We start from the raw sequence: 25,402 nt of genomic DNA, 5'->3' as shown, positions 1-25,402 counted from the left end.
TAAAACATGTTTACGCTTGAACACATTTACCCTATTACACTGCACGTTCTTACATATGACTATACAATGGCTTTTTAAATTTCAATTTAAATTCCCCAGTTTTCTGTTTATACCTTAAAATCCACTAAAATTATGATGACTATAAGTACTCTTTTGCCCTGGTCAGTTCCAGCTTACTTCTGCTTTCTTAGCATCCAATATAATTCAGTATTTCAGCACTTTCAAAAATGTCCTAAATAATCCATGGACCAAAGAGAAAATCAAAACAAAAATTAGTAAATATTTTGAAATAAATGATTAAACATAAAATGCCATAGTTGTAGGAACAGCTAGAGCACACCCTAACTATATATGATCTATTAGAAAAGGCAGAAAATCAATAAATTAAGCTTTTAGTATAAGAAGGGAGAACAAACAAAACCTCAGCAAATCAAAACTAAGGAATGTAAAAGGAAACAAATAATAAAGAGTAGTAATCAATTCAATAGTAGAAAGTAAACACTGAGAAAACCAATAAAGCCAAATTTGGGGTTTTTTTTAAAAAGATTAAGTGGAAAATCCCCAGCAAAATTTAATAATGAAGAAAAAAAGAAATGAAACTCATTATCAATTGCTGATATTTACTTATCAGCAATAAATAAAAGAAGAAATTACTACAGTCACAAAAGCATAGTAAGAGCTCATTCCAGTATAGCAGAGTAAGCTTATAACAGACCAATCCTACCATAAATAACAACTATAAACTCTGAACAAAAGACAAAGATCAATTACATGAAGGCTCTACAGATTTTTTTTTTTTTTTTGAGACTGAGTCTCGGCTCTACAGAAGCAAACATGCTGGGTAGTCAGACTTAGGAAAGAAAGAATTGCCACAGGGTGAGTTTCCTGTTTTTACTGATTTAACCTGAGGTCAGCACAGTACAGTGTGGCTAAAATTCTGAAAGGAAGCCAGCTTCCTGAAGAACCTGAAGACACAAACTAACCAATGGAAAGTTCAAAATGAAATCTGCCTAATTTATGTGTGACTTTATTTATTAATAAAGTGATGATGTGGCCGGGTACAGTGGCTCACGCCTGTAATCCCAACACTCTGGGAGTCCGAGGTGGGCGGATCACAAGGTCAGGAGTTCGAGACCAGCCTGGTCAACATGGTGAAACCCTGTCTCTACTAAAAATACAAAAATTAGCTGAGTATGGTGGCACGCACCTGTAGTCCCAGCTACTCAGAAGGCTGAGGCAGGAGAATCGCTTGAACCCAGGAGGCGGAGGTTGTAGTGAGCTGAGATCGTGCCAGTGCACTCCAGCCTGGGCGACAGAGGAAGACTCTGCCTCACAAAAAAAAAAAAGATGAGTAAACATAGCAAGGAAATATCTTTTTTTCATTAAATGGTGCTAGGTCAATAGGATACCAATATAGGAAACATAAACGCACCTTTACCACTGCCTCACACCAAACACACATAAGTCAATTCCAACAAAGTGCAGACACAAATATTAAAAGTAAAACATCAGGGCTTTTAGAAAAACAAAACATGGAGATCATCTTCAAAATCTTGGAGTAGCAAACACAGCCATAAAGCACTAGGCAAAAAGACAAAATTGATAAGTCAAAATATATTTTGACTAAAATCAAAAGACAAGAAAATGAAAAGACAAGCCACAGACTGACAGAAGATACTTGTAATGAATTTATTTGAAAATGAACTCATCCAAAATGTAAGAGAACTCCTACAAATCCATGGGACAGAGGCAGACAATCCAAATTTGTAAAATTAAAAAACATGAATAGACCCTTTCACAAAAGCGTTTACCCAAATGGCCAATAAGCATATATATAGGTGCTCAACTTCATCAGTCCTAATTCAAATGACAAGGCCATACCACAACCCTCTTAAAATAGCTGAAATGAAAAGAAAGAAAAATATTGTGTTGATAAGGATGAGAAGTAACAAAAATTCTCAATTGCTCCTGGTAACAGTATAAACTGGTACAATTGCATTGAAAAAATGGCCACAAATGGGAAACTATCCAAATCCCTTTTAATAGCAGAACAGATAATGAATTGTAATACATTTATATAATACTATACAGCAATAAGAATAGATCAGCCACAATACACATTAACAAGAATCATTTCACAAAAATAATGTTATGCAAAAGAAGTCAAACACAGACTCTAATAGTGGATCTAATGGAATCTAATAGTTGATCTCATAGAAGCAGAGAATATAATAAAAGTAGAAAAGTAGAAAAACAGTGAAAGAAATCTGTGGTGCTATAACTCAGGACTATAGTTTCTCTTTGCGAATATAATGACACGAAGGGGGCAATTACCACAGGTTGAGGAATTCCCTCTGTGTAGGCATGACCTTAGTATTCATTCCTTCAATCATGCTGCTGGAATACCAGCAGGCCCAGTAGAGCCTTCACAGTATCTCTGCTATACACTTTACCTGCACAGACACAAAAGTGATATGGACTGCGGGGCTAGAGAAGTCACTGAAAATCTAACTGAAGAGGTGTCCACTTGTATCAGAGGGTGCTAATTGCCTATCATGTTCATTATATGTTTTCTATTTATCTCAAATTAGTTTCCTGCAGGATTTACAACAGTCAATCAAGGAAGTCATGGGGAAGATTGTGGATATTGCAAAAAAAAAAAAAAAAAGTTGGGAGGGAAGAGTTTAAGATACAAATATTAGAGAAATTCAAGAGCCAACAGAAACCACACCAGACGAATTAAAAGAAGATGACTTGATAGAGATGAATGCTTCCAAACAGTACCAAATGATAAGAAGTAGAAGAAGCAGTGCCAGAAAACAAACTGATATTAGGCAATCTGGCAGAAGTGTTGTTCCAGTTATTCAAGACTGCTTTGACTTCTCCTGACATGGAGGCCTACTATAACACAGACACTGAAAATAAAGCAAACAGCAGAAGAAGAATTGGTACTGTACAGAAACATTTTTAGAGAGCTGAAAAACCAAAACAGACAAATTAGGATGAACTTCCATAAAGCTATACTGAGTGTACCTACCTCTCCTGCCTCCCCTTCTACCTTCTGGGTCTCCGCCACCCTTCAGATTGTAAGACCAACCCCTTCTCTTCCTCCTTCTCCTCAGCCTACTCAACATGAAGAAGATAAGAATGAAGACCTATATCATGATCCACTTCCACTTAATGCATGGCAAATATATTTTCTTCCTATGATTTGCTTAACATTTTCTTTTCTCTAGCTTACTTCATGGTAAGAATGCAGTACATAACACATATAACATACAAATTATATGTTAATCCACAGATGTTATTGGTACAGCTTCCAGTAGTCAAAAGTAGACTATTAGCGGTTAAGTTTGGGAGGAGTCAAAAGTTATATGTGCATTTTCAACTACATGGGTGTGGGGGTCGGCACCCTGATCCCCACATTGTTCATGGGTTAACTGTACTTTATAAGCCTATTTACCCATCTATCTTCCCTAGCTGTGAACTCAAGAAGTAAGGAGCCAGTATATTTTTCTCCTGTAACCTGAGCTCTGATGGACTTCCTGGAATTTAGTATGTCCTTCATAAAGAATTAATTAATTAATGACACATCTAAACATATAACTTTTAACTCTTCCTTTCCATGAATACTTTATTTATTCCCATGTTTTATAGTCAACTCTACTGTATGCTGGTAAGTTCAAGAATCTGAGCTTATTTGTGAGCAAAGGTTTTATCTTTGTAAAAAAAACAAAAAAAAGCAGATTTATCTATGATAGTGTTATACCAGAGATATATCCTAAATTCATGAATACTTTGGTGTGTACGTAGATCATCTTTCCAGAATTATAGTCGAAGCTGGAAAAGAATTCTTCAGTTCTAGTAATGAGGCGAACAAAGCACTACTATCATCATCTTTGGAAAACTAAAGCATTAAGTAAATACAGTAGGAAACAAATATGTAGTACAGAAGCCTATAAAAACTAATTATACCATTATGTTAAGTGAAATAAGCCAGGCACAGAAAGACAAATAGCACATGATCTCACTCATAGGTGGAATCTAATAGTCAATCTCATAGAAGTAGAAAGTATAATGGTGTTTAACAGAGGCCAGGATGGTTGGAGCGGGGATGGAGAGAACTTGGTGAAGGATACATAATTACAATAAGATAGGAGGAATAAATTTCAAAAAAATCTATTATATAGCATAAAATTATAGCAAGTTGACTATAATGATGATATATTGTATTCTTTAAAAAATGCAAAGACTGTAGATGTTACGTACTCTTACCACAAAAATGATAACTATCTGAAGTAATGCATCGCTAATTAGCTAGATTTAGGCCGGGCGCGGTGGCTCAAGCCTGTAATCCCAGCACTTTGGGAGGCCGAGGCGGGTGGATCACGAGGTCAAGAGATCGAGACCATCCTGGTCAACATGGTGAAACCCCGTCTCTACTAATACAAAAAAAATTAGCTGGGCACGGTGGCGCGTGCCTGTAATCCCAGCTACTCAGGAGGCTGAGGCAGGAGAATTGCCTGAACCCAGGAGGCGGAGATTGCGGTGAGCCGAGATCGCGCCATTGCGCTCCAGCCTGGGTACCAAGAGCGAAACTCCGTCTCAAAAAAAAAAAAAAAAAAAAAAAAAAAAAAAAAAATTTGTGGGGGTGGAGGAACAGAGAGTCTAAGGAAGAATAGCTAATGGATGCTGGGCTTAATACCTAGATGATGGGTTGACCTGTGCAGCAAACCACCACAGCACACCTTTACCTATGTAACAAAGCCGCACATCCTGCACATGAAGTCTAGAACCTAAAATAAAGTTAAAGAAAAAAAATATTCAAGAAGTTTCTATCTGATATTGGACTGCTTTGTCACTTTTTGTTTTGGTCTTAGTGCTTATTTACTACAGGATAAAATTAGCACATACTATTTAATGTGTTCATTTTAAGTAATATGTTGCTTTCTATGTGTTAATATCTTCTCCAGATTTTTATTACCATGGGTCTAAAATGACAAGATTAAGTCCAAGCAGACAGTAATCACTCAATAGTTATTTATTGAGTAACGTAGATTTAAGATTCAATATGAAAGCAACCTTGATCAAAGCTTTCCAGTTGATATAGTGTGAAATAGAGTTTTTTCCTAAACATGGTTCTAAAAAACAAGCAAACAAACAAAAATCCTCCCCAAACGAAAAACTCCAGTCACTATTTAGCAATACTAACTTCAATTTATCAAATAGAATCAGGCCAAAAATTTCAACAGGTCAGTGAGATTTAAAACAATTCAATGGCAAGAATTTCAATGAGGTTTGGGTCTAATTAAAAGGTATCACAGATCGCTGTCAAAGTCAGTAACTCAGCAGTGCAGGAATGATTTGGGAGTCCTTTTTAATTTAGACATTTGTCAATCATGATTGCCTTTAAACATCATTTACCCACTGAGCAGGGGAATCCCTGCTCAATTTTCAGAAAAAAATTAAACACAAAAATACAACTCAAAATATATGTTTTTTTCCCCACATATAAAATTCCTATTTTAGTAATAAACTCTCGATTCAAGGTTCACAAAATAAAGTGAGTGCATTCCTAATTCTTCCTAGCAGTTTTTTGGGGAAAGATACCCAAAGTATTTTCTATTATTTGCAGCGGCTTTAACAGCAAACGACAATTAAATGTGTGAACAAGGTTGTCAGAGTAACACTTGTCATTTACATCGCTGAGGAAAGACATCCACGACTTCCAGAAGCACTAATTAAAATTAACGAAAGCTTCTTATTGGAACTTATCAGAGAGGTATATTTTGTCAGACGCAGGAAAACCAGATAGCCTCAAAGTGCAAGAGTTTTCGCTCTAAGGTCTAAATCCAAACCACCTACCACTAGGCACAAGCAAACTAAGCCCGGACGTTCAGCAAGCAACTCATTAAGGTTAAGAGGCCCCATCCTTTCCATATAACACAAAATTAAGAAAAAGACATCGTGGGGAAAGCGGAGTGAATTTTCTTTCAGAAATCAAAAGAGAAATGAGCAGGAAAAAAGTTTCTCCTCAAACACAGAGCAGAAAGGTGCAAGCTACTAGCAATTGCTCGATAAGCCCTAAGCCCTAAGGTTTATCGGTTCACCAACCTTTTCTTTAACTCAGTGCGAATGAAGGCTCTCAAAAGGAGAAGAATGTTACGTTGATATTACCTACCTCTGGCCCCAAGGAACCCCGAAGACCCTCAACCGGGACACAGGTGGGCCTTTCTCACCTAAGCTCCACATAAGTCGAACGTCCTTACGTAAGAGCACTTTTCAGCAAGGCACCTTCCGATTGGTTGGCTCGGGAGGGACGTCTCAGTCCTATTGGTTACGAGAACCGCGGTAGCGGCGAAGAGGCGGGAGTTTGGGAACGGCTCTGACAGGCCAGAGGTTTGCGTTCCCAGAGTTCCTATTGGGTTAACTTGGGAGGCTTCAAAATGGCGGCAGTGGCAACCTGCGGCGGTGACGCCGGGAGTGCTGGGTCTGCGGTGGCGACAGCCAGCAAGAGCAACGTCACAAGTTTCCAGAGGAGGGGTCCTAGAGTCAGCGGGACCAACGACAGCGGCCCTCGACTGGTGTCCATTACGGGCACGCGACCGTCGGTGCGGAATGGACAGCTGCTGGTATCAACCGGGCTCCCAGCCCTGGACCAGCTCTTAGGTCGGTTCATAGTGGAGATCTGGGCTCAACGGAGGGGAAACAGGGAGGGGACCTGTCGGGGAAGCCACTTTGACCCCACATCTCTGACCCCTAAACCTTCGGACGAGGAGCGAATAGCCTGGTCTGATTGAGATGGTGGGGAATACGGGTTGTGTGGAGACTTTTGAGCGCTGTTAACTAAACATGTTTAGTGCCCCTGCTCTCTATTCTCGTTCCCTGCCCACTAACCCCTTTTCATATTACGGCGGAATTCGTACATGCTTTTTACCCTGAAATGCTTTCTAGTCAAGGGAAGACATTAATTTATGGAGATGGTTTAGCTATTCATTGAGGATACCTCGCTTCTGCTGTCTCCAGGCAGCTCACGGTTTAGACCAACCTACAAAAGTTTTTATAATTGGGGGAGACAGGCTTCGTTAGAAAATGCTGGAAAAAAAGGATTTCCCCTTTTTGACCGTCAGACTGTCTATTCTCTGGGTCTAAATCTTAAAACAGTTTGACTTTAAGAGAGCGTATGTTAAAGGTTTATGTTGACTCATAATCCTTATAAACTAATCAGAGTCTGTCGTTGATATTTCGTCACACTCGTGTCTGCGTTAAATCTGTGTATATATTTTTTCGTTTTTTTTCTATATACATTTTGCTTCCCAGAATTGATTGCTGCTGCATTCCAAACGACATCTTTAAATTCAATTCACATTTTAACGAGAAAAGGATGTCTACTTCTTAGGCTTTCCTTTAAAATCTCTGGAATTTTATGAGAAGCCTGCTCAAGAATATGCTTGTTTCATAGCTGTTATATGGAAAGGATTGACCAGATTAGGTTGGTAGGACAGATTTGCTGTGTTAATAAAGCTTCTATGTTAATTTCTATCTGAATGCTGCTTCATTAAAACCCCGTCTGTGTTTACATTTCGTAACTTTTTTCATAGTGTGTGGTATATGTCTGTTGAATCTTGTACACTTTCATAAAATATCACTGTCATTGCTTGTTCTTGTACTTCGCTTGACATTTCTCTCAGTTATCTCCTCAGAGTAGGCTTTTCATAGGTTTAGTGCAGAGAAAGTAAGAAGACAAGCAACCAATGAGAAAGAGTATGGCTTCTTGATTCTGTCATTTCATTTCCTGGTTATTTCTACATACGTTTAAGTATTTTTCACTTAATTGTTTTAAGTATATTTTCTTTGAGTTGCATGGCACTGTTGTTTCAAGTATATTTTCTTTGAGTTGCATGGCACTGTTGTTTCAAGTATATTTTCTTAGAGTTGCATGGTACTGTAAACAGAAGTGATTCAAAATATCTAGTTAGCAAATATTTAGTTCACCGTTTTTCCCTTGTGAGCCTCAATAGATATCCCCTTATGTTTGAACTTTAAGTTTGGAAGCTATTTCTAGGCCTTACGTATTTCTTAATTCAATAGGATATGTACCTTAATTCACTTGATACTAAAACCTTCCAAACGAAAAGGTTATGTTTCTATTATAATGTCTTCAGTTCCTCATTAAAATAACAAAACCTGCCTAGCATGGTTCCTGGCACTTAGTAGATTCTCAATAAGTTGTTGATTACAAGAAAAATAATGTGTAGAAAAAAACTGAGACAAGAAATTATGAAATATGTAGGATGGAGTTTCATGTTTGAGCTCTAAAAACAAATTAAGTGATATGAACAGTCTCAAAAAACCATTGACCATGTGTGCTGATCTTGGCTTCAAATTTAGTGCTCTTTCCACTAGGCTACAGCTGTCTGAAATTTTTAAGAATTCTTTCCAGGGGGTTTTGGTCATTTATTGAACCTGAGATTAATGATTTAATTATCGTCTCTTAAAGTACCTATCAAAAAGAGAACCCAAAGCACCTTCCATATATGTTTCTTAAGAGATACAAACTTGAACAGTAATTTTAAAATTTTCCATATTAGCTTGGAATGGGGGACTTTAGCAGTGTATTTAACTGTAACAAGCTTATGCTAAAAATTGCTGTTCATTAAGATGATGGAAACTATTGGTTGTTGAATACTTTGAAATATATTTTTCATGCATGCAGTTAGTTCTCAAAATGCAAAGCTGAAGAAGTTTTAATAGAATTGATTACATCTTGAAAAATAAATATGTCCAGAAGTATTTTAGTTTTATCCTCTTAATGACATTTTTATATTCCGATTTTCTGTATAAGCAATTTAGACTATGTTGTTATTTAACTCAAGTTGTGACAAGCCCAATATGACCATATTGTGACAAAAGATAATGATAATAGGATGTTACGGTATTAGAATGGTAAGACTATACTGTGATATTATGATTAATGGCTAAAATATATTATGTGGTTACTGTGTAACAAGTAAATATTATAGCTTCCATGTAGTACAGTGACATTTTACTACTGCCACCATGACATCATTGTGATTTTAAACATAGATGCAAAATATATTTGAAAGGCATCATACATGCTAATTGTTAGTCATTTGATGATACACTATTTCCATTACTTATTCCAAAATGTTTCAGAAATTTGAAAATTCCTAATATCTTCCTCTTTCAAATGTGACCTAATTATATTAAATGTTTTTGTTCTGACAACCTAATTTTATAATGAGATATTGAAATACATTTCACAAGTTAGCTACTTTTAAATTTTTAGAATTCTTAGCTTATCTAACCCATGTTCTCAACCTTGCCCTTCTAGGATATTTATATTGTTATTTGAGGACACTATATGTAAATAACACTTATATTTTGGAAAAGGAAAGATAGATATTCCATCGATTGAATAAATACTTCATTTCTCTTCCAGGGGTTTCCAAAGAAAGATTATAGCAGGAAAAGAATTCTGGCAGAATTCGCCCCTGCCATCCCCATTCCTCATAAAAGTATACTCCATGTTAGGACCATATGTCTAACCTAGGAGAATTATCCACAACTTCATCCTCTGGAAAGATGCTTAAAGAAAGGGTAACTGCAGATTTGACCTCTGTGCTGTTAAATTTTTATCATCAAATAGGGATTTGAGGTAAATAATAGACTAGGAAGAGTACTCTGAAAGGAGCGTGATGGTAGCAGCCATTTTTTAACACCGATGTCAAAAAGTAAACACTGGTGGGCTTATTTCCTTTACTATATGTTAATGTGTAGCATGGGATAATATACATTGAGCTTGGACTACATATTTAGCACAATCTTGGTTAGAATATTTTAGCAACGAATAAGCTGTACATTTAAGAAAAATATACTTTTTTATTGCTATGTAAAATTGTTTCATGTGACTTAATCTACAGAACTATTTTTATGATTCCTAGCTTTATTTTGATTCTCATGTTTACCCAGCCAATAATTGTGTCATAATGAAGAGTAGTCACGATATTTTATCATGCTCGGGGAAGAAAAAGTAGACTTGTTGTCAAAATAACTGCAATTTAATTTGAGGTCCAGCATTAATTCAGTAGTTAAGGCTATTACTGCGAACCAAGGAAACAATATGAACTTGTTTTTTAAATTGCATTTTCCCAAAAATACTTTTTTATAATTTTAAGCAAAATTATTCCTTTATATAGAGCTCTGAAAGGACTGGCATAAATCACTGTTACCTTTCCTGACTTTCATTTCTTTTCCCTTTTACTTTCTCTAACATATAGAGAAAGGGCCTTCATATTCTAGTGTATTAATTTGACTTCGTTTACTCAAAATTATAGCTTAATCAGAGGTTTGTATTGGGGACAGTGTGGGGATTGAATGCCCTCCCTTTAAAATATTTGTAGTACTAATACAGTTGTCTTACTACTGTGTGAATCAAAACAACAAAAGCCCTTTGGTTGTCTTATGATTTTAAAAATCATAAGATAGGAAGATCCTGGCATTTACAAGATCTTAAGTTTTCTGATATTATTTCCTAGGTATTAAATATTGTTTCTGGTTTTAAGAAAAAACCCTATTTTTAAAGGATGTAAAATCTTGATAAAATTAATTCTTTAAAATGTCAATCTTGCTGATTATCTTTAACATTTAAACTCCTGTATTCTTTTGTGTACATGAAGTCCTCTACTTGTATTTTTAGTAAGCTGGAAATAAATATACATCTTAAAGAGGTCTAGAAGTAACACCAAGAGTTTATTTGCTGGCCAAGTGTGGTTGCTCACACCTGTAATCCCAGCACTTTGGGAAGCCAAGATGGGTGGATTACTTGAGCCCAGGAGTTTGAGACAAGCCTGGGCAACATAGATAAATCCTGGCTCTTCAGAAAATACAAAAATTACTCAAGCTTGGTGGTGCACACCTGTAGTCCCAGCTACTCAGAAGGCTGACAGGGGGAGGATCCCTGAGCCCTGGGAGGTCAAGGCTGCAGTAAGCAGTGATCACACCACTCCCCCTAGCCTAGGTGACAGTGAGACCCTGTCTCAAAAAAGTAAGAGTTTATTTTGCTTAGTGACTTAGAAAGTGTGTTGGTAATTTTTCTAAGTTAGGATGAAAGGGGAGAGGAAGTGGTAAATAAGGCCATTTTACTCCTTTTTTTGTTCGTTTTCATTACAGAAATAAGATGATTGCTTCGTTGCCCTATTATCTGTAATACATTTTAGTGGGCTGTTGGGAAAAGGTATTTCAATTTTAATTGGGAACTATTAGTGTGAAGTCTATGTTGCTTTTGGAATTAGATAAAATTACTAATGGATTACTAAATTTAAAAGTAAATTAAAAGCTAGCTTTCAAGGAATATGTCAGGGTATGCTATTGTGGTTGGTTGTTTTGGCTTTTCATTTACTTAGTTTTTGATGGGAGCATGGCTACAAACATTCAAACTTTAAAGTTAAAATGCAGCTAGACCTTCCATTTATTAAGTAAGAGACATCAAAATACCTTATACAGAGGTATCTTGTGGAAATGCTTTGAGATTGTGTCTCACTAACTCAAGTTTAGAAGAATAGAGAAATATTGCTGCTATATGCATGTATATATATATATGTCAAAATTATCTTACATATAGAAAAAACGCTTGATTTTTTTTAAAGCTTTAAATTAGTTAATAAGTTTAAATTAGTTAATGAGTTACATCTTATTCCCCATAACTAACATTCACAATGACCAAACTTTACTAGAACCAACCTAAATGTGAATCTAGTGAATTTACATAATAGAGCCTTCTTACTTTTTTGTAAAAGAAGTTTGAGAAGATAATTGGTTGATAAAAATGATTTTAATATGTCCCCATTATGTCTTAATGTCCAAATTTTCTAAACATTAGAATTTTAATACACATGAGATTTTTAGGCCAGCATGGTCATTCATGCCTGTAAACTCAACACTTGGGGAGGCCAAGGTGGGAGGCTAGTTTGAGCCCAGGAGTTCAAAACCAGCCTGGGCAATATAGTGAGTCCCCATCTCTACAAAGAAAGAAAGAATTAAAACAGAAAAAAAAAAAAAAGAATTAGCCAGTCATGGTTACATGTGCGTATAATCCCAGCTCTTCCAGAGGCTGAGGTAGGAGAATCCCTTGAGCCTGGGAGGTTGAAGCTGCAGTGAACGTGATTGTACTACTGCACTCCAATCTGGGTAACACGATAACACCCAGTCACCTCCCTACCCACCAAAAAAAGAATTACCAGAATGGTAAAGGTAGCTCTTTCTCAGTACCTCCCTAGGCCAGGCACTTGTGCTTGGTAATGACTTCTTTTAATTGGAAAACTGTTTCGTGATCTGTTCTCATTGTCCCGTAGTGAATGTTAAAAAATCTTTACTTCTCTGTCTGTCCCAGTGGAGGCCTTATATAAATTCCTTATTTGAGGAGACATAAATGTAACTCAAGAGGTTAGATAAGAAAACTAAATTCTCCCTATAGGAAATAGGTTAAAGTAATAAACTTTGTAATAGTGCCTGCTCTAGCTTAGACACCATAATGTCTCCCGTTTGCTTACATTACTTCATCTCCTTATATGTACACAAAACGGCTATTAGGTAATTAAATTTTTGCATTTAAGGGAAAGTAAGGAAGTGTGATGTAAGATGTTCAAATAGATTAAAACATTAGTATGTCACTATGAAATTAAACATTAGTCTAATCTTGTCCCAAAGCAAACCCTTTATTCTGATCCTTTTGTTTGTTTGTGACTGGGTCTCACCTTGTTACCCAGGCTGGAGTGCAGTGGCACAAACACTGCTCACTGCAGCCACAACTTCCCATGCTCAAGTGATCCTCCCGCCACAGTCCCCCAGCATGCCTCACTAATTTTTGTAGTTTTTGTGGAGATGGAGTTTTGCCATGTTGTCCAGACTTGTCTCAAACTCTTGAGCTCAAGTGATCTGCCTACCTTGGCCTCCCAAAGTGCTGGGGTTACAGCCTCGAGCCACTGACCCTGGACCTGATCATTTTTGTTGGCTTTCATGATACATATTTCAGTTTATGTTTATCTTTTCATCTAAAGAGTAAAGTTATTCCATGTAGTCTAGTATGGCTTTAAGTGCTATAATGAAGGAACCTGTCTAAATGTGAACCTAAAATATAAAGTTCTTGTAAATATATAAACTTAAACGTTAAAACATTTAAAAACAATAGGTTTTTTCATTATTTCCTTCCCTAAGAGTCTGAAATGTTCTACATATTGTCATAAAATTGATTTTTAGCCTCACTGTAAATCACTTAGCATAAGTCACTTGTTGTATTTTATTCTAGGTACATCTATGTTACCAGATTTCAAACTGTTTGAAATATAACTGTTATACTTATTTGCAAGGCAAAAAATAAACACTATCAAAGGAACTTTTTTTTTTTTGAGACAGAGTCTTGCTCGGTGGCCCAGGCTAGAGTGCAGTGGTGTGATCTCAGCTCAATGCAACCTCCGCCTCCCGGGTTCAAGCGATTCTCATGCCTCAACCTCCTGAGTCCCGAGTAGCTGGGATTACAGGAGCAGACCACCCCACGTGGCTAACAGGGTTTCACTATGTTGGCCAGGATGATCTCGAAGGGCTCCTGAGCTTATGTGATCTGCCCGCTTTGGCCTCCCAAAGTGCTGGGATTGCAGGCATGAGCCACCGTGCCTGGCCTATCAAAGGAACTTTTGTTACTAACTGTGACTACAAAACTTTTTGCGGAAAGTTCTTTATTGGTGTTCTAAATGTTTCTTTCATAGATTTGTATGCAAAAAAAAAAAAAAAAACCCCAAACTATTAATATCGTCTCCGGTTGTCCAACAACGTTGAGTATTTTTTTAATTATACTTTAAGTGCATTTCTATTCATTCTTTGATACTCATTTTTTAAAATTTTAAGTGAATTTGTGTTTGAGACATTAATCAAATAGGTAATAGTTTTATAAACTCAATAGTTTGAGTACTGAAAAGTATCAGTACACAGATGTTTTAGTGTAGTTCTTATTTTTTTAAATTACTATTTTTTTTCTTTTTTTGAGACGGAGTTTTGCTCTTGTTGCTCATTCTCGAGTGCATTGGCTCAGTCTCAGCTCACCGCAAGCCCCGTCTTCTGGGTTTAAGTGATTCTCCTGCCTCAGCCTCCTGAGTACCTGGGATTACAGGCATAAGCCACCACGCCCAGCTAATTTTGTATTTTTAGTAGGGAAGGGGTTTCTCCATGTTGGTCAAGCTGGTCTCAAACTCCCTACCTCAGGTGATCAACCCGCCTCGGCCTCCCCAACTGCTGGGATTACAAGTGTGAGCCACTGCGCCCAGCCCTAAAATAATTATTAAATTGACTTTTAATGATTCACCATTGAATTATATATTTCATGATTATATTGCCCTAATTCTTTTTTTTTTTTTTTTTGAGACATTCTCACTCTGCCACCCAGACTGGAGTGCAGTGGTGCGATCTCAATTCACCGCAACTTCCGCCTCCCAGGTTCAAAAAATTCTCATCTCAGGCAGGGCACAGTGGCTCACGCCGGTAATCCCAGCACTTAGGGAGGCTGAGGCAGACGAATCATGAGATCAGGAGTTTGAGACCATCCTGGCCAGCATGGTGAAACCCCGTCTCTACTAAAAATACAAAAATTAGCTGGGCATAGTGGCAAGTGCCTACAATCCCAGCTACTCCGGAGGCTAAGGCAGGAGAATCTCTTGAACCTGGGAGGCAGAGGTTGCAGTGAGCCGAGATTGTGCCACTGCACTCCAGCCCGGGCAATAGAGTGAGACTATATCTCAAAAAAAAAAAAAAATTCTCGTGTCTCAGCCTCCTGAGTAGCTGGGATTAAAGGCATGTGCCACCACATGCAGCTAATTTTTTTGTATTTTTAGTAGTGACAGGATTTCACCATGTTGTTCAGGCTGGTTTTGAACTCCAGGCCTCAAGCAATCCACCCATTTCAACCTCCCAAAGTGCTGGGATTACAGGCCTGAGCCACTGTGCCTGGCCTATTTCACATATTTAAAATAACACTGTCCAGTAATATTGAAAATGTATTTTTGTGATGATGATCTTTTTTTGTTTGAAATGGCAAATGTGTTCCTTTTAAATTGTAAATATATTTAGAGCATATCCAGACTTTGTGTATATTAGTCATAATAAAAAAGAATTAGCTTTAATCATCAGTTCTTTACTCAAAGGCTTACTAAATTTGAAGATAAATATTAATGTGGAATTTCTATAATCTTATCTATGTTGTACTTCTATAGTAGTTAAGCTACTGTGCACATTTAAGTCTTGGGTATTGAGTTAATTTATTAACAGGTGTTAAATATAACATTGGAGTGTTTAAGCACAGTTATGTTGAATGCTGAATGGTTCTGTCATAGGAGAAAGATAGTACAGTAAATTATGAAAGTAATTGTAGGCCAGGTGCAGTGACTCATGCCTGTAATCCCAGCACTTGGGAGTCCCAAGCGGGTGGATCACCTGAGGTCGGGAATTTGAGACCAACCTGACCAACATGCTGAAATCCTGTCTCTATTAAAAATACAAAAATTACACTTTGGGAGGCCGAGGCGGGTGGATCACGAGGTCAAGAGATCGAGACCATCCTGGTCAACATGGTGAAACCCCGTCTCTACTAATACAAAAAATTAGCTGGGCACGGTGGCGCGTGCCTGTAATCCCAGCTACTCAGGAGGCTGAGGCAGGAGAATTGCCTGAACCCAGGAGGCGGAGATTGCGGTGAGCCGAGATCGCGCCATTGCGCTCCAGCCTGGGTAACGAGCGAAACTCCGTCTCAAAAAAAAAAAAAAAAAATACAAAAATTAGCTGGATGTGGTGGCAGGTGCCTGTAATCCCAGTTACTCAAGAGGCTGAGGCAGGAGAATCACTTGAACCCAGGAGGGGGAGGTTGCAGTGAGCCAAGCGGAGATCCTGCCACTGCACTCCAGTCTGGGCAATAGAACAAGACTCCATCTCAAAAAAAAAAAGAAAGTAAGTAATTGTAATGTGTACTGTGTAATTACATATAACATGCAATTATTTCATAATAGCACCTTGAGCAAAGTATTGCAAAGGTAATTAAAATGTTGTTTGCAACTATAGTTTTAAAGTTACTGAAGTGCCTTTCCTTCATAAAGCCTAACTTTTATGCTAAAGATAATGGAAAATGTAGATTAATTTTTGTCTGGTTTTGTTTCACTTCCAGGTGGAGGTTTAGCTGTTGGAACAGTTCTTCTAATTGGTTAGTACAAAATACATGCTTTGCTCTCCTCTATTATTGTTTTCTGTTATGCATAATCGTTGTATGCATTTCCCATTCCAAAATTAAGTATTTAAATCATTAACACTACAGAAGTTAAGATAAATTAGAGAGGAATTAAGTTCTATTTTAAATTCTAATATTTATCTGAACTTGAAATAAATTCAAATATATCTGAACATAATAGCTCTTATAGCTTAAAAATGTTCATAGTGCATTGTGCTCCATTTTTTTAAAAGACTGGCCGGGCGCGGTGGCTCAAGCCTGTAATCCCAGCACTTTGGGAGGCCGAGGCGGGTGGATCACGAGGTCAAGAGATCGAGACCATCCTGGTCAACATGGTGAAACCCCGTCTCTACTAATACAAAAAATTAGCTGGGCACGGTGGCGCGTGCCTGTAATCCCAGCTACTCAGGAGGCTGAGGCAGGAGAATTGCCTGAACCCAGGAGGCGGAGGTTGCGGTGAGCCGAGATCGCGCCATTGCACTCCAGCCTGGGTATCAAGAGCGAAACTCCGTCTCAAAAAAAAAAAAAAAAAAAAAAAAAAAAAAAAAAAGACTAAAATTAGTGTGAATTGAATTTTTTGGAAAATTTCAGTATTTAGAGTGGGATTATTACAGGGATCAATTTGAGAAATTGAAATACTAAGTCTGTTGTATATGTCACATAATTTTGTCATTATCTTTTTATTGAAACAAAAGTAACAAAGTAGTAAATCATAGTTTTGTTCATCTTTAAAGTGACAAGAGTCCTTATTTAAGTGTATAACCATAATTGCACCTTCTAGTCTGTCATTCATTGTCTCTTGAACCATGTCCAGACTTAAATACAACAATCCAAATGTACTATGACCTGAACTCACCATACTAGGACTATAAAATAAATGTGTTACTCTAGACAGAGTTATTAGTACCAGGTACCAAATATTTATTGACCCCTAAGGTAACAAAACAACGTGGTAAGTATTTTGGATGAATTTGTCCCAAGAGTGAGTAAAATACAAAGTGGTGATGCTTAAAATTTGGCATGTACATAAGAATTTGTCAGTAAAGGAAAAAATTACATAGGACATTTTATTCCTCATCTATACAGGATAATTGAAGAGTAATAATATTAGTAGTAAGAGCTGCCCTTTATTTAACTCTTATTGTTGATCATATTTTGTGCAAAGTGCATCATGTTTTTTTTTTACTTAATACAACAACCTCATAAGATGCTAAATGTACTTCATGTTATCTCCATTTTATACATGAGGAAATGAGGCTTACAAGGCTAGAGTAGTTTTCCCACTATTCCATAGTTAATCTGAGAACCAGGACTTGAATTCTATGTGACTCCAAAACCCATTTTTTTAATAATTGTGCTTTAAAGTTTTCTCAAATGTTTTATTTAATATCCACAAATAGTAAAATAGGAATAACACCCATTTTTAGATTATTACACTTTCAAGTAGTAAAGTAAAACTCACATTTGTGGAGATTTTTTCTTTTAATAAATTTTCAAATTTCTTGATATTTAAGAATCCTTTACAAATTAATGCACAATAGGGATCAAAGTTGCAGCACTATAAAAATCCTTATTTCACATGACCTTATTTCAGCATTTCTCCATTCCAGTCAAAAAGTTTTGTCTTTAAAATAGAAAGCAATATATAGGGAGTGCTAAAAACATCTTCAGGTGTACAGTATTTGTTAGATCAGTTTATATAGTTGTAGTATATTGCTATTAAATATGTAATACATTAATTTTCTTAAATTATGCCATTTAATAATTTGGGCCTGTGTTCTCTGAACTCAGCCATTAATTTCCATGTGGGTCTTGGCTGCTAAGTATCTGCCAACTTCTTACTGGTTGTTTACTTTGATCAATACAGTATAATCTTCTGGAAATTTACCTAGAGATTAGTGCCTGAGTATCCAAATATTAGACAGCTTTTAATAAAAGCTAAGTAAAATATGACTTATGAGATACTTATGTCACCAATGAGATATTAAATTGCTATTTAAGGACTGTGAAGACAGAATTATTCTTAACAGTACATATAAGAGAGAAAAATAACCTGTGATCAAGAAATTATGGAAATGATTATCTCAGTTACATTTTTAAGAATGTATTTTATGGTAAATAAAGAATGCCTGAAGGTGTTTATTGAGAAAATAATTTACACGTTTGGTATAAATACATAAAATAGAAAAGGGTATGTAAAGAAAATTAGGTTGCTTTTTCAGATCCTCAGTCTCTGTCTCTAGAAATTATAGTGTCCTGGGTATTCTACCCAAATATTTCTATGTAAGTAATATACATGGGGGTATTCCACACCTTGCTTTATCTACTTAATACATCTTAGACCTCAATCCATGTGCATTTGTAAAAATGTACTACTTCATTCTTGTTAACAACTGCATAGGATTTTATTGTATAGATGTGTCATAATTTATTGTAATAGTTGTCTACTGAAAAATTAATTCCATCGTTTTCTATTACTAGCAATGCTATTGTGCATAATCTTGTGTATAACCTTTGCACACATATGTAAATATCTGTAGAATAAACTCTAAGATATAGACTTGCTTTATTGAGGCATGTTAAATTTTGTTAGCTATTATTAGATTTCTCTCCCAAAAGGTTGTCCTGTCGTATGCTTCAGCCAACAATTATATCAATTTACCCTAATCTCACCCTTGACAACACTTGTATATTATCACACATTATAATATTTACCAGTCCAATTAGATTAGCAAATGAGGTTCTCCACTTTCCTTTTTTTTTTTTAAGTGATGAGTCTAGCCCTGTTGCCCAGGGTGGACTGCAATGCCATGATCATAGCTCACTGAAGCCTCCAACTCCAGAGCTTAAGTAGTCCTCTCTTCTCAGCCTCCTGAGTAGCTGGGACTACAGCTACACACCACCATGCCCTGCTAATTTTTTATTTTTATTTTCTGTCAGGATAGGGCCTCACTATATTGGCTAGGCTGTTCTTGAACTTCAGGCCTCAAGCAGTCCTCCTGCCTCTGCCCTGCAAAGTGCTGGGATTATTGGTGAGAACCACTACACCTGGCCCCCATTCTCTACTTTTATTCATTCCCAAGTCTATGTGACTTGTACAATGAATGAAATCCACTTGAAGATGGATTTCAATATATAAAAATATGAGGATTTTAGTTCAGTGTTTAGGAGTCTAGTGTATTACTGTATTGCTCATCACTGAAAGACTTTTTTTAATTCCAGAAGGAAGAGAAAATTAAAACATGAAGATTATTTGCATTAATAACATTTTACTATACATTTCCAACTTTTTAACCATTTTCTCATGAAATAGTTTATTCATTTACCAAGGCAGTTTATGTGGAAGTGTGTACCTGTGCATGAGTGTAGCCTTTCAGAATACTATATTTACAGCTTCAGTAACATTTTAACTGTGGAAACTAGAGCTAACAGTGCTGCAAGAGAAACCTGGAATAAGTCTACTCTAGACCTTCCAGAATACAGCAAAATAAATGTGAACACACGAAAGGAAATTCTCTGGGGAATTATTTGAAGACCTAAGGGACTCCACTGTGTACTTTAAAAATTTAAGATGGTTGTCAATTAATAAAACAAAAAATCAAAGATAGATTTTTCTTAAAATGTTTAATGCTTAAGTACTGGAATAGACTTTGAGGTATTTTATCTAAATTGTTTTCTGACAGTCTGTTACCTGGGTAAGTTTTGAACACCTTAAAAGTTTCAAAAGTTGATAGCATAAATATTTAGAGTTTACACAGTCTCTTTAAATAAAGGATCTTTATTTGCAAAGATATTGAGCATCAAAAAGGTTTAATAGAATTTGTCAGTAATTAAAATAATAGGTGACATTTATCAGTATATATTTTTAAAATAATCATTTACGTTAATTATATAATTTTAGTTCTCCACATGGAAGATAAATGATATACTTTTGGACAATTCATTAAACCTGTTATCAGTGTACTTTTGTATTAAGTATTTCTATATAACAATATCAACACAAATTTTACAGTTTGTAAACACACATTTTATTTATCTTATAGTTTCTTTAGGTCAGGAATCCAGGCACACTCCTACTGAGTCCTCAGCAAGCCTTTAATATAGGTGTCAGCCAGGGCTGGGTTCTCATCTGAAGGCTTGACAGGGGAACTATCTGCTTTTAAGCTCATGTGATTTTTTGCAACATTCAGCTCCTTGCTGGTTGACAGCCAGAGGCCGCCCTCTCCATAGGGCATCTCAGAAGATGGCATCATATTCCTTCAAAACCAAGAAGGGAGAATGTCCCTCAGCAAAAATGTTATTGGCTTTTGTAACAGAAGTGACATCCCATCACCTTTACCCTAACCTTTTGGTTAGAAGCAAGTTGTAGATTCTGCTGCATTCAAGGGGAAGAGATATACAAAGGCATAAATACCAGGAGACAGGAATCATAGGGACCACCTTAGAATGTGTTCACCACACTTTTCATAATTTTAATTCATTATTTCCTATTATAGCAAAAACTAAGCATTCTCAATAGTCCTCTCACAGGATATTATAGTATTTTCTTGGCAGTCATCTTCAACCTTTCTGAATTTGCTGAGTTATATTTTTCTTCTACATCATGCAATAAATTCTGAGCTAACCAGCCTGGGCAACGTGGCAAAACCCAGTTTCTACCAAAAAATCCCAAAAATTAGCTGGATGTGGTGGTATGTACCTGTAATCAGGAGGCTGAAGTGGGAGGATTGATTGAGCAAGGGAGGTTGAAGCTGCAGTGATCATGACATGGAACTCCAGCCTGAGTGATAGAGCTGGAGTTCAGTGGCATGATCTCCAAAAGAAAATTAAAAATTCTGAGCTTTTTTCTTATGCAGGAATTGGCAAATTACAGCCTGCTAGCTGGTCACCTATTTTTGTAAATAAAATTTTATTAGAATACAGCCATGCTTATTCATGTACACATTGTCTACAGCTGCTTTTGTGCTACAAGGACAGAGCTGATTAGTTGTAACAGAAACTGTATGAATCACAAGACCTAAAATACTTTCTGATTCCTTAAGAAAAATTTTGCCAATCCCTGTGTTGTTTTATTATATTTGATATTCTACTAAACTTATTTTAGAGTGGTAAAGGACTGAAATAGGACAACTGATATCAGTACAGTCCTTTAGTAGGATCACCTGACCTTTAGTCCTGAAGCATTTAAGGTCTTAAAATGTGTTTGGCACTCTCAGGCAGGAAAAATCTCTGGATGTTGGTTGAACAGTACATATATAATGTGTAGATATAAGAAGTATGGAAAAGATTTAAATTGAATCAAAATATGGGTAGAAATAGAGCAATGGTGAAGAGAAAAATTGCTCCCATGGAAAACTTTGACTAGTACACAATAGAGTATATCAACAGAGTATGCTTGTGTAATAACTAGATCCTTCTAAAGTAGAGAAAGTACATATTTAGCACTAGTAAGAAGGAAAGTTTGACCTTCTTTCCCTGGATCTCTTGCGTCAACTACCTACTTGTAGAATTCACACTGTAAGACTCAACGACCCTTACACCATCCCCTAGAACAATAGTGTGCAAAGACCAGGCTGTATACCTGTTATCTACTCCTAGGATTTTTGTTTGTTTAACTTTTTGGCCAGCCAAGTCTATCATGCTTCACCTCCTCCTTATCTTTGGTCATTATCTAAAACCAAATTAAGACCAAATCTAATTAAGCTGTTCTAATGGTCTTATCTTTTATCTCTATAATACTCTGTATTTTTCTCTTTAAACTCATTTCCTATTTTATTCTCTTCCAGACCTTTTCTGTTTACCCTCTTATAACATCTATTTCATGTGAAATTCTGATATTCTAAAATCTTACTAAATATTTTATTGAAATATTTAACATTTATTGAGGATTTACTGTGTACTGGGCATCATGCTAAGCCCTTGGCATGTATCATATCACATAATTTCACTGCAATGAGATGAAGTGTCATTATTTTATAAGTAATGAGGTAGTGAAATAGAAGCTTTGAGAGAAGCTAAGTAACTTTCCCAAGATCATCACACATATAGTAGCTGAGATTCACAATCAAATTTCTCTTTTTTTTTTTGAGACAGATTTTTACTCTTGTTGCCCAGGCTGGAGTGCAATGGCACAATTTTGGCTTACCGCAACTTCCACCTTCCTGGTTCGAGCAATTCTCCTGCCTCAGCCTCCCGAGTAGATGGGATTACAGGCATGTGCCACTACGCCTGGCTAAAATTTCTCATTTTATACTAAAACCTGATAACTTATCTTAAAAATCCCTCTGGAGCTGTTCCAATTTCTGTATCATCTCATTGCTGCCATATACTGACTTCTTACTTTCATTATTTATTAAAGACTATCATGATCTCTAACCTCAAGTAGTCTTTCAACACTGACCAGAAAACTTTTGTATAAATATAGTCACCTCTTTTTCATTTTCAGTTATCTCAGTAGCCTTTTAAACCTTCATGTCTTCAAACATCTAACATAGTATACTACTTTATCCTAATCCTCCAGAATAACTTAAAGTTATGTCACACAGAAAAAATATAGTTTCATCAGATGAGAGCTCACCCAGAGTAAAATCAATCCTCAAAACTTACCTCTATTCACAAATGCAAAGGATACTGTGTACCTTATTCTATTTGAGAATCATCTTTCATCTGTACTTTAAATCTCATCTCATTTTAACTTTCAAAGACCTAGCAACCTCAATTTCCCTTCTCTCCTTATCTTTAACCTCTTCCACTAATTAGTTCTTTTTTTTCTGTGCTTTAACTATACTCAAATCTACTTTTAAACTTTATTTAAAAACAAGGGGGGAAAAAACCTTCCCTCTTAACCCCACCCCTTTCTCCACTATTGCTTTTTCTCTTACCTTTCATAGCCAAGTCTCTTGTATAATCTGTACTTACATATTTTGTAATAGTTCAGTCATTCCTCAGTCTACCTCAGATTCTGCCTTTTCACTGAAACCACCTTAATGATTTTCTCACTGCTAAACCTAGAGGATACTTCTCAGCCCTCTTCCTTTTTAATCTCTGTTGTACTTGATGTTGTTAATCACTCTTTTCTTGAAGTACTCCCTTCTTTTCTTCCTTTGTAACACTCTTTTGTCATTTTCCTTTTGTCATTCTGCTCATGTTTTTAAAGATTCCTTTGGCTTTATTTTAAACAGTGGTATCCTATTCCCTCTTCTAATTCTACATATTCTCCTGAAAGTTCTCAGTTTCTGCCATAACTAGAATGACCAGGGAATAAAAATAATCAGTAATCTTTAGACATTGCTACATATACAGGATACATAACATAAAATGTAGAAAGCATATTTAACTCGCTATTCAACATTTCCTCCTGAATATCTTACAGACACCTCAAAATCAATGTGTTTGAACCTTTCCTTGCCTCCAAATTCTGCTTCATTCTTCTATATCTGTTTCTCTTCCTATGGACTCTGGAGTATTGAATCTAATAAGCGACACATGCCAAAGACCTGAGTAATACACTTCTCTCTCATACATCCAGAAAACATGAAATCCTGATGACTTTTATCTTTTAAATATTGTGTTAATTTTGTCTGTTCTTCATCCTTACTGCCACTACCCTAATTCAGGCCATAATCAATAACTCCCATGGAAACTAGTATAATAGGTATTTCCCTTGCTTCAGCCTATTATTGTCATAATATTGCCAGAATGCACTTTCTAATGTAAAAACTAATCATAATATATCTTGGCTTAAGACCTTTCTGTGCTCCTTGTTGATCTTAACATAAGATCCAAGCTCCTTAACTTAGAACTGTAAGGCCTTTAACAATCTGCCACTGCTGATTCACTTTAGCCATATCGCTTCTCATCCTCTCACTGTCCTTCCTCATATTTTGTGTTTTAATTCCATTCTCTCTTCTCTCTCCAGATCTTTGCTTATATTCTTTCTTACTGTCTTTTGTTTTCCTAACTCTTCATTGTTTTGGAGGTCTTCACTTAGACATCTCTTCTAGAAAGTTTTCCTTAACTGCTGGTTTCCTTCCCCTTACCTACACCGAGTATTCCTTCTGTATAATTCTGTAATCATCTTTATTTACCTTATCATGGCACTTATTATCCTTTATCACGTAATTATGAAATTGCCTGATTGTGATTACTTATTTAATAGACTGTAAGCTCTGTAACCATGGGAGCCATGTAAGAGCATAATGAATGAATGAGTCATTCGAAAGCCTGGGTAAAGGCAATTAAGTTAATATTGGTAAGAAATAGATAGTCATGCAGTGTTTTGAGCAGTTAAGAAATATGATAGATACACTGCAAAAATAAAGTAAAATGTGAAGTGATGGAAACTACTCATTGCCCTAATCTAAACATGAGATAATGTTTGTTACTATGTTTAAGACTTTTGTCACACATTTGCTATTTCACTTTTCTATTTCTGTATTTCAGTACGTATATCAGATTCTAAATGTTTAACTGGTTGTGCTTAGAGTGCACTGATATGAAACACTATTTTTCTACATTTTTCCTAATTTAATAGGTACCTCTCAGGAAAGTCAATTTCTGTTTTTGTGCTATATAAATGTATGGGTGATGAAGGAGAGACAGAAAGTAGGATGATTCCCAGAATTTTACTCTGGGAAAGTTTAGAATTAGTGCCATTAAGTGAAATTAGAAAAGGAAAAGAATGAGCAAATACTGAGGTGAGTCAAAGAATTCAGTTTAAACATAATAACTTTTAAGTACTAGTGAAAAACCCAAGTCATTCAACCTAATAGAAAGTTGAATTTTCTGGAATGAAATTAGGCTAGAGAAAAAGATTTAGGATTTTTCAACATTATTTAACTGTTTTATTCAGTGTGTGTTTTAGTGATGTCATAGACAAATGGCAGAATGGCCAGGTTTATACTTGAGGATCCAGGATGGAACTTTGGGAGATCTCTTAATTCTCTGAAATTACATGACAATTTGTGTTTGACTCTGTGTGTGTGTGTGTGTGTGTGTGTGTGTGTGTGTGTGTGTTTTCTTGAGAAAGAGTCTCGCTCTGTCGCCCAGGCTGGAGTGCAGTGGCACAATCTCAGCTCACTGCAACCTCCACCTCCTGGGTTTAAGCGATTCTCCTGC

General features: G+C 36.3%; 2 protein-coding genes across 14 annotated transcripts in view; one reads left to right on the top strand and one right to left on the bottom strand.

Moving 5' to 3' along the window:
- The window catches only part of IMMP1L (inner mitochondrial membrane peptidase subunit 1), a 75,559-nt gene extending 69,281 nt beyond the window's left edge, over window positions 1-6,278 (bottom strand). For 10 of the 12 annotated variants that reach the window (XR_010338332.1, XR_010338331.1, XR_010338333.1 and 7 more), the window contains exon 1: window positions 6,182-6,278. The gene's annotated coding sequence lies outside the window, so the exon portion shown is untranslated. Of the gene's footprint in view, window positions 1-1,207; window positions 1,326-3,037; window positions 3,124-6,181 lie in introns of all 12 variants that reach the window. The other 2 variants (XM_064365068.1, XM_064365067.1) reach the window with 2 other exon arrangements.
- Window positions 6,279-6,419: 141 nt separating this feature from the next.
- Window positions 6,420-25,402, top strand: part of ELP4 (elongator acetyltransferase complex subunit 4) — a 256,036-nt gene continuing 237,053 nt past the window's right edge. For both annotated transcript variants that reach the window (XM_012452285.2, XM_012452284.3), the window contains exons 1-2: window positions 6,420-6,669; window positions 16,226-16,261. In XM_012452285.2, the coding sequence (XP_012307708.1) occupies window positions 6,447-6,669; window positions 16,226-16,261 (259 nt within the window). In that variant the 5' untranslated portion in view covers window positions 6,420-6,446. The remainder of the gene's footprint in view (window positions 6,670-16,225; window positions 16,262-25,402) is intronic.

Source organism: Aotus nancymaae, unplaced genomic scaffold (assembly GCF_030222135.1).
Source record: "Aotus nancymaae isolate 86718 unplaced genomic scaffold, 86718_ANA_hifiasm-v0.15.2.pri h1tg000059l, whole genome shotgun sequence".
Classification (NCBI taxonomy): Eukaryota; Metazoa; Chordata; class Mammalia; order Primates; family Aotidae; genus Aotus; species Aotus nancymaae.
This window is presented reverse-complemented; position numbering and strand designations above follow the sequence as displayed.